A 10,060-nucleotide genomic window follows, 5' to 3' on the forward strand; every position below is an offset into this window, starting at 1 on the left:
CCAATCTTAGGCAATTAGACCAGATGGAGGACGGCAAACCCTGTGTTCCCTCCTCTCCCTCCCCCTCTTCCATTCCGCCACCTCTTCTCCTTTCTTTCTCTGAGCCCATCACGGATGCCCCCACTGCTCTTATCAATTTGTGACTTTCCTCAGCTCAAGGTCCTTCCTCGGTTTCCTTTCTCGTGGAGGAAGGGAAAGGAAAAGGCGGGAACCAGTGTCCCGAGGTCCCCCCCCGCCCCCCCGCAGGTGGAGTCGAATTGTTCCGGACCCTGGACAGGCGCTGGAGGGAGCCCGAGCCCGTGCCCATGCGGAACGGTTTGCACTTTTCTGCGGTGGGAAGGAGAAGGGCGATCTGAGGTGGAACCCTGTGTCAAGATCTCGGTAACAGTGAGTGTTCTACAGAAGCCGTCTCCACCGGCTGTGGCCTTGCTGCCCACCCTGCCCAGGCTGGACGCCCCCTCTGCGGCCTCTCCTCCCCCCAACCGCGCTCTTACCACCGGGCCTGCCGCCGGCACCTACGCCTCTGGTCATAGGCTTGGCCTTGGCCTTCCTGTTCTTGCTCCAGTAATACACCAGCAGCAGCAAGCCGAGGGTGACGCAGATGTCGGCCACGATGATCCCAGCCACTGCCATTACGTCCACCTCCATGCAGTTCTCACACACTGCGGGCGGGCGTGGGGAGGGGAGACGTCACCGAGAACGGAAGACACAGGGCGCTGGAGACGGGGGAGGGACCGACGAAGCGGTCCTCCCTTCAAACCTCGCACGCTGGCCACCGCTAGAGCCGAGCCTCGTTCAGTATGTTTAGAACCACCACAGAGTGTGGCCGTTACGGGGAGAAGCTCTGGCGTCAGGCAGTCTGGTTCAAGTCCCCGCTCCATTGCTCACTGGCTGTGAGAACGGTGAATGTGCTTTCAACCCCAAAGACTCTGTTCCCTCGTCTATATGGGAATAACATGATACTTCACTCATATGGTTGTTGGGAGGATGACATGAGAAAAAAAAGTCCGCCCTGGCCGGTGTGGCTCAGTGGATAGAGCATCTGCCTGTGGACCAAAAGGTCCCGGGTTCAATTCTGGTCAAGGGCAGGTACCTTGGTTGCAGGCTCCTCCCTGGCCCGGGCCCTAGTCGGCCACGTGCAGGAGGCAACCAATCGATGTGTTTCTCTCACTTCGAGTTTCTCTCTGTCTCCCCCTCTCTCTTCCACGCTCTCTAAGAGTCAATGGAAAGATATCCTCGGGTGAGGATTGACAACAACAAGTCCCAGGCAGGTCCATGGTCTAGTGCTTGAAACTTAAGCACCGGTAAATGTTAGCTGCTGCCAGGATGCCATTTTATTGCAGCATCTTTGAGTCCCTTCTGCCCACCCTTGGGAAGGACGCACACTTGGATAAAGCATCAGGCAAGCTCACACTGGGGTGCCATCACCTGGGAGTGCCACGAGGCAATGCCCCCTCCCGTCTCCTAGAAGTTGTAGGTGGAGTGCTGACGGAGCAGCCCTTTGGCGATGGTCCTCCCTAAGGAGTTTAGGCGTGCTTGCGCTGGAGACCTGCATTACCTCTTGCTTTTAGGTAGAGATAGTTGAAACCAGTAAGGTTTCACCATTTCAGCACTGCCATTTTTTAGAAATGTTAAATAAAAGAGAAATCATACATAAAATAATTTAAAAGGAAGTAGACATTTCACTGCTTGGTGTGTGGACAAGAAAGTGTAAAGAAAATGGTTCACAACTTTTATGCGGCTCCCCCCCGCCCGCCCCCGCATTGGTGTTTAATCGAAGTTGCAGAAAACGTGGGTGCCTGAGGCCCAGACAGTCCCAGTACTGAGTGTGGGAGAGGCATAGAGGGGCCGGGGCTGAGAGCTGGGTGAGGGGGGAATGGAGCAGCCCTTTGGCGATGGTCCTCCCTAAGGAGTCTAGGCGTGTTTGTGCTGGAGACCTGCATTACCTCTTGCTTTTAGGTAGAGATAGTTGCGATTGTTCGAGTTGCCTCTGTAGCAGGTGTAATGGCCACTGTGTTCCATTTCGGAGAAGTTGTCTAGTAATAGGTGTTCCTCCTGTTGGTCGGTTAGTTGCACACCATTTCTTTCCCATTTTATTTGTTCAGAATCAGGGTCCTCAGGACATGTCACCTCCACCCTGGTTCCGGAGATGGAGACTTTAAATCCTGGGGGTGGAGAGAAGGGAGGGAAATCGGAAGAAGAAACCAGTAAGGTTTCAGGAAATGCAAAGTAGCAACCAAAGAGCCAACCAGATGCAGAAAGTCATCTGTCATTCGGGTCTTAGATTTTGTTGTCAAAAGGGAACTCTGCTGGCTGAAGGGCATGACAGCGGGGTTATGCAAAAGGGAGGCCAGTCATGGCCAGTGTGTTCAGTGGTTAGGGCGTCAGACCACACATGGAAGGGTCTAGGGTTGGATTTGCTCCCTGTCCCCGGTTGGGGAGTGTGCAGGAGGCACCCGATCAATGTGTCTCTCTCACATCGATTTTTCTCTTTCTCTCTCCCTGCATCCCTCCCTCCCTCCCTCCCCTCTTTCTTTTCTCTCTGAAAAGCAACGGAAAAAAAAATATCCTTGGGTGAGGATTAACGAAACAACAACAACCCCCCCCCCCCCCCGCTCCCCGCAAAACAGGGACTAGGCAACTCTTTGAAAGTGACTTTAGTGTTTAGGTGTGGACATGGGGACTTGGGAAGGAGAGAATGGAAGCAAAGAGAGACGATGAAAGTCCCTGCTTGCAGTGCTTCTGAAACAGGAGTTGGGAAGATACTGTGGGGAGGGCCTCCGTTCTCAGGAGTATCTCTCATTCGACTCCTTTCCTTCTGTCCACACTGACTCGCACCCTTGCCAGGCACACCTCAGCGAAGGGCTGACTTACTCTTTAGAGGAGGTGGAACGTCACCTGGAAGTGAGAAGAGGAGAGAATGGTCAGGAAATACCCTGGTTTAAGTTTAAGTTGTAGGTAACGTTTTTCAAGTGAGACTGGACACTGTCCCCAGGGATTCCCACAGAGGCCCATCCTCAGGGTGCCCTGAGCCTTAAAGGGACATATGTAGTTAGTCCATGGGGAACTTTACAGATACAACTCACATCCATCAAATTGAGAATATACCAGTGTGTGCCCTTAAATTATGGGAAGCACTATATACATTTTAAGGGAATGGTTCTTCCAATAAAAAGTGGCTTTATTTTAAATGTTCCTGAATATTATCAACTCCCAATTATTTGTTAGAGGGAGGACGACCGAAATCCCTATTGAGTTGGGGATCCAGCACATTCCCCACAGCGGGCGACTTCCCCCAGGGCTGGGGGGCTGCAGGGCTCGTTTCTTGAAAGACTTGTGGCTGGGACCCTGGCCTGCACTAGGCTGTGCTTTAGCCTGGATAGGGCAACTGGAAGAGAGGAGAGGGGGTGGTGCAAAGGGACAGCCTGCTCGGCTGGTTAGGTTCAGGGGTTGAGCATCAGCTTATGAACCAGGGGGTCACGGTTCAATTCCTGGTCAGGGCACATGCCTGGGTTGCAGGCTAGATCCCCAGTGGGGGGCATGCAGGAGGCAGCTGATTCATGATTCTCTCTCATCATTGATGTTTTTCTCTCTCTCCCTCCTTCTCTGACATCAATTAAAAAATATATATATATATAGAGAGAGATACAGCCCTCTCTCTGTTAAGGGTGTTTTGCTACAGGTGCTGCTGGGGACAGGGCACTGGGCCGAGTCTGAAGTCCTGTGTTTGAATTCCAGATCTGCCTTAGGCTGTGACCAAGGGCAAGTCGTTTTTACTTCTCTAAGCCTCAGTTTCTTTCTGGAAAATGGAGCTATAAAACCTCTACCTCACCAGTTACCTGTGAGGACGAGGTGGGTTATGAAGGCGAGAAGGGGTGGAACAGGGCAGATGCGTGAGAACAAGGTGAGCTCTCCCCTCCTTCCCTGGAAGGTTCTGCTCCGTGGAGAACAGAGCGGCTCTCTGCTGAGGCCCCAGGGAATGCAAACAAGCCGTTCCCCACGGCTCTCCACCTGCTGCCAATTGGGAGCCGAGCATAAGGACAACAGGCAGCGGTGTTATTTTGACTCAGGAACAATTTTTCAGCGCTGCCATTTTTTAGAAATGTTAAATAAAAGAGAAATCATACATAAAATAATTTAAAAGGAAGTAGACATTTCACTGCTTGGTGTGTGGACAAGAAAGTGTAAAGAAAATGGTTCACAACTTTTATCGGCACAAATTTAGCAGCAGAGCCTAGACTTACACATGCTCACAACGGCCTAGATGTTCATGCTCAGGAGCAGGATCTGCTCACAAAGATTTATTCGCACCCAGACGCAGTGTTCACAGCGGCGTAGAACGGGGGCTTCAGGGTCAGCTAAGCCTGCGTTTACACTAACCTCTGTGACTGGACTATTTACTTATTTTCTAACCTTGGTTTTCTGTAGAATGGGGATGTTAGATGAGGAAACGGGTAAAATATTTAGGGTAATATCCAGAACATCCATGCTCAATAAGCTTCAATGCCCATTATCTAGGCTGCATGCTTCCCATATAATAACAGCTAAAATTCACCAACCGTCTTCCATAGCCCAGATAATATTCTACGAGAATTACTCCTCAACCCTCACAACAACCCTGCAAACCACGTTTCATTATTCTTTCCATTTTACACACGATGGTGCTGGGGAACGGAGATGTTTCATAAATTATTAAAGAAACCCAGCAGGCCAGTCCTGCCAGGACTCAGACATGGCAGCTAACCTCAGAGTTAGACTCTCAGCTCGTCCTGCACAGTCCTCCCCTCTGCCTATAATACTCTTTTCCCCTAAAATACAAGCTCAATGTTTAAAACTCAGCTCAGGAATAACCCCACTGGGGAGCGCTCCCCAGCGACTCTCTGTAGAGTTGGCCACTCCTCTTTTTATATTTTACTTTACTCTGCATCTGCCCACCTCATAGCATACAACACACTATGCTACCACGCGTCTCTCTCTCACACAGGCCATTTGGTTCTTGAGGGGAGGGAATTAATGATGCATTCATGTGTCTGATCACTCATTCACTCAAAGAATATGCATTGAGCACCTATTCTGTGCCCGGCCAGGTGACTCAGACACCGTCTCTGCCTGCAGTGAACCCACGATTTACACAAACGCTTGTGGTGGCTCTGACCTCACCCACAGGCATCTTCTTCCCGGAGTGTATGCTCAGGGACACACGTGACAGCAACAAGCCCACACGCCCACTGCAAGAGGACCGCGCGCTTCCTCCAGCAGTTCTGGTCCTCAGTGTGTGTCATGGCGATTGTCCCTCACCACCATTTGGTTCCACATTTGAAAAGGGGTTGTAAAGAGCAAACATTCTCTTACCAATTTCTTTATTCTCTGAAAAAGAAAGCAGGAGAAACCATTAGCAATACTTATAGCGGCTGGAAGATCAGATCCTGCTCCCCTGGGCGAGGTCTCCAGATGCCCAGGGCCACATGTGAAAACGGGTTGGGGCCCTACGTCCTACATTAAACAACTGGCGGTCATTTACACAAATGAATTCTGAGTGATCATTTCACAATTCATATTCCGGATCATCACCTTGTACACCGTACGTGTAACAGATTGGCTGTCACTCTGTCTGGAGAAGGGAGAAGCAGACCCAGCCCGTGTGCTGAGGAGGTCTGCGCTGAACGTAAACCAAATCTGAACGAAATCAACTCTAAACGGCCATAGCCTGCGGAAGGGAGGAGCTACCCTGGAACAGATCCGTGCGTCGGACACACCCCGTTTGTCAATAATGAACTTTAAAGCACACTGCATGGAAAAAAAGAGAAAGAAAAGATCCCGAGGACACTGACACAGCAGGCCGCACCGTGACCGCCTGGACACAGAGCCGCGCCGCGCAGTCTGGAGGAGCCGATTTACACTGGGACACTGACTCCACTGCTCGCACTGAGACCGGCAGCGCAGGCCAGGCCCACGCGTAAGCATGTGCACACACGCGCACACACGCGCACACACGCGCACGAGTATTACATACCCTCCTCAGCACCTCACACCAACTAGGGATGCAAGCAATTAGATGGTTGGCACTTTTGCTCGATGTACTAGTCCTACTTGCTTCCTTCCGAATGGTCAGGACTCACTAGTTCCTACGGTCTCTGTGACCTCCCTCCCCCCGGCCACAGCCAGGCCTTCTCCAGACTTCGGAAGGAAAAGCGAAGGACCAGGTGGCAGCAACCCCTGCTACGTGTGGGTGGAAGCCCTGTGGGAGGCCAGCTCCCCTCACACACAGGAAGAATGTGGGGGATTTCATAACAAGGAAAGAACGCGTATCTCACCTTCTTGCCCCCAAGCGCCAACTGGAAAAAAATAAGAAAACAGAGTTAGTCAGCGTGTGGTGCCGGCAGTTCCGGGCAGAGCGCCTGTCCTGTCTGACCCTCTCCGAACACCTGATCGTCCTGCCCACACCCTGCGGGTGAGTCACTCCTGTACCCCAACTCCTGGCCAATCCGGGGTGAAGCAGAGCAAGACAGCATCTCTCACTCAACCCGAAAACACAGCATTTGACAAACAGGAGTTAGACAAAGCTGGGCTGCTTTTTGGGTGACGGCAGAAACGGCAGCCAGGCCTTCAGGGTGGAAACTGGTCTCTGGCCCAGGAGGCCCACGAGCTCTGGGGGGGGCGGCGTCGGGCGTTCTCGTTCCTGCTCCTGCTGGTCGATGTCTCAGTGTTTCCGTTGGTTTTGCATTTGGGAGATGGACATGTTTGAGGCTCTGGTTACTCCCGGATGCAGCCTGGTCCCTCCCAGGCCCGGCCCTCGCTCTGCAGTAACTGGGATTCGGCACCCTGACCAATTGCCCTGGGTTTGTTTGCCTGAATGTCTCTGTGTACCCGGCCCCTCTAACCCAAAGCCCCCACACTGGCTGAGACCACACCTCTGCCCTCTCCCACACCCACAGCAGGTGGGCACAGCCTCCTGGGGCCAAATAGCCAGGAGAGCGTGGGTCTTTGATAATCTCTCTCTCTCTCTCCCTCCTTCCCTCCCTCTCCTTTTCTCTCTGCAAAGCACCCTTTACCCTACAGGCTTCTAAGGGAAACGCCCCGCTACTTCCTCAGGAGCCACTCCTGCCCCTGACACTCAGTACGTGTCCCTGGGACCAGGACCAGGACCAGGACCAGGAGTGGACTGAGCCTGAGAGCCTGTTAGACACGCAGAATCGCAACCCCTATCCCGAGCCCCAGCCCAAGCTGCAGCCTAACAAGGTCCGGGCCGTGTGTGCACATTCGAGACACTCAGGAAGGAGCAGGCCGTGCAGACCCCGCGGAGGTGGCTGTGGTGGGAGACCCCCGGGGGCACTTCCCAGGGCCCTGAAACCAGGCTCCGGGAGCCATCGCCCCTCTGTGTGCAGCCACTAAGGGCGCAGCCTGCAGCCAGAGGCAGCTCCCAGGTCAGCTCAGCACTCCCGTGTGGTTTTACACAAGTTCTTTAACCTCTGTGAGGATCGGTTTCTTCATCTACAAAATAGGAGGCGATGTTTAACTTCCAAGATGGAGGTGAGGATAACCTGGTTAATACATGTGAAGGCTTTTTTTTTTTTTTTTTTTTTTTTTTTTTTACAGGGTATCTAGAACTCAGTAAATGGCAACCTTAAAGAAATGTATCTTATATGAGATACTAGAGGCCCGGTGCACGAATTTGTGCACAGGTGGGACCCCTTGGCCTGGCCAGCGGGGGGAGGTTGGCTGTGGGAGTGCACTGACCACCTGGGGGCAGCTCCTGCATTAAGCGTCTGCTCCCTGATGGTCAGTGCACATCAAAGCGACCAGTCAACCGGTTGTTTGGTCGGCCGGTTGTAACGGTCACTTAGACTTTTATATATAGAGATTGAAAACACTCTTGGTTACTCATCCATTATTCTGCTTTGCTTCACAAAGGACTACACCATGGAAAGCTCTTGAGTCACTGAGAAGAACCGAAAACTATGGGGTGTTTTGCTGTCTCGTGGGAAGCTGGCTACATCCTGCGCAGAGCTGGGGTTCAACCAGCCAGCATCCCCCCACCAAGGAGCACCCTCGGCTCTGCTCATCGCCTTCAAATCAGCTCCCAAGGGCTGGGAGTCCAGGGACAGGAGGAGCTCCTTCTTGGAGGCAGAGCCCGCTTTCAGGAGAGTTGATCACCCCATTCCTTTCCTTGGCTGCTCCCCGATGGGTCTCTGAGGACCCGGCCACGTTTCCCTGTCAGCCTCCAGCCCAGCTACCGTGGCACACACAGCTCCTTACACCTCCCAGTGCCTGACGCCCCTGGCACCTCCGGGCGGCACCAGGGTAGGCGTGGGCCTTGCCCTTTTCGTTCAGTCCTACTCACCGGATAAGAGGCAGAGCCCCAGGATGTGCCAGAGCTTCCCCGATGGCATCTTCCTCCCCCTGGACACTCACTGAACGGAGATGGCGCAGGCCCGCTGGCCTAGTGCTTCTGGAAGAGAAACCAAAGGCCTTTTGCGCAACCCCCGCTGAGGACGAGGCCCGGGGCCACTGCTCCCAGTGCTGGGCTGGGAAGGGGCCTTTGGAAGAGGGAGACGCACCATCACCCGAAGCAGGCACCTGGGCGGGGAGGCGGGTTCTGAGCCGACACAGGAAGTGGGGGGGTGGGGAAGCCTTGGGCCTGCTGGGCTCAACGTCACTTGGAAACGGTTGGTGGAGGCAGAGGCAGCCACCTGTGTTGGTGGGGAGCTGGGCCTCATCTCTTTTCCCAGGACAAGCAAGAGGATTGGAAAAACTGAGGGTGCAGTGAACAGTACATGCCATTTAGCTGCTGGGGCTGGCACAGTGCACCCCCATATTGGAGACCCCTTCCCAGACACCCCTCCCCCAAACGAGTTGTGACAGGAAGAGAGGAGCTCTGTGCGGTGTGGGCTGGGAGCAGTGGGTGCTGTGATCTTACTGACAAAGCTGCTGGCTTAAAAACACATGTTGGCTTAAAACCAGGAGAGGCCATTTTTTTGGCCTATAATATTTATAAAAATGCTTAAAAACATAAAATTCAACGTTGGAGAGGGTAGAGTGAGAGTGTCAAAATCTGCTGGTGTGTATAGACTAATATAGCCTTTCTTGATTGTTAACCATGCATGAATCACATGCTTATTCTACACCAGGCACCATGCTAAGGGCTTTACCAATATATCTCATTTAATCCTCAAAACAACCTGTAAGGTAGGTATTATTATCCCTACCTCATACTCTAGCAAACGGATGCTCAGACAAGTGACCTAACTTGTTGCAGAGCTGAAATCCTAGGAGTTGCTTCGGCAAAATCCATTTATTTAGTCAATATTTAATGTCTCCTGTGCTGTAGTGTATGCTAGGTACTAGTCACATAGCAGTAACATGCTAGCTAGTCCTTGTGGAGAATGAAAAGGAGTGTGGACACTAAACAGATTATTTCAGGGGATTGACAATGAGAAAGAGAAAAGAGATGCTGTAGGAGTGATGGAAGGGAGCCTAACATAGTCCAGGAGGCAGAGAAGGTCTTGAGGGTGACATCTGAGCTGAACTGTGATGGGTGAATAGGAGTGAACCAGGTAGTGGGGAAAACAGTGAACTATTCCAGATGAACTCCTTTAACTTTTTCTTGTCTAAGCTTTTTTATCTGCCCTTCAATTCTAAATGATAGCCTTGTTGGGTAGAATAACCTTGGTTGTAGGTCCTTGCTTTTCATCACTTTGAATATTTCTTGCAATTCTCTTCTGGCCTGCAAAGTTTCTGTTGAGAAATCTGCTGACAGTGTTATGGGTGCTCCCTTGTAGGTAACTAACTGCTTTTCTCTTGCTGCTTTAAGATTCTCTCTTTATCTTTAACTTTGGCATTTTAATTATAATGTGTGTTGGTGTGGGCCTCTTTAGGTTTCGCTTGTTTGGGAGTCTCTATGCTTCCTGGACCTGTAAATCTATTTCTTTCACCAGGTAGAGGAAGTTTTCTGTCATTGTTTTTTTCAATTTCTTGCTCTATCTTCTCTGTCATGATGCAAATGTTGGTTTGCTTGAAGTTTTCACAAATGCCCCTTACACTATCCTCATATTTTTGGATT

General features: G+C 51.8%; 1 protein-coding gene across 1 annotated transcript in view; it reads right to left on the reverse strand.

Annotated features, from left to right (window-relative positions):
* The window catches only part of CD3E (CD3e molecule, epsilon (CD3-TCR complex)), a 10,295-nt gene extending 1,694 nt beyond the window's left edge, over positions 1–8,601 (reverse strand). The window contains exons 1-7 of the mRNA XM_014539136.1: positions 8,559–8,601; positions 8,342–8,449; positions 6,315–6,335; positions 5,353–5,367; positions 2,875–2,898; positions 1,947–2,165; positions 487–662 (exon numbers count right to left, since the gene is read on the reverse strand). Coding sequence (XP_014394622.1) covers positions 487–662; positions 1,947–2,165; positions 2,875–2,898; positions 5,353–5,367; positions 6,315–6,335; positions 8,342–8,390 — 504 coding nt within the window. The 5' untranslated portion in view covers positions 8,391–8,449; positions 8,559–8,601. The remainder of the gene's footprint in view (positions 1–486; positions 663–1,946; positions 2,166–2,874; positions 2,899–5,352; positions 5,368–6,314; positions 6,336–8,341; positions 8,450–8,558) is intronic.
* Positions 8,602–10,060: the final 1,459 nt, after the last annotated feature.

The sequence above is a fragment of the Myotis brandtii genome, unplaced genomic scaffold (assembly GCF_000412655.1).
Source record: "Myotis brandtii unplaced genomic scaffold, ASM41265v1 scaffold105, whole genome shotgun sequence".
Taxonomy (NCBI): domain Eukaryota; kingdom Metazoa; phylum Chordata; class Mammalia; order Chiroptera; family Vespertilionidae; genus Myotis; species Myotis brandtii.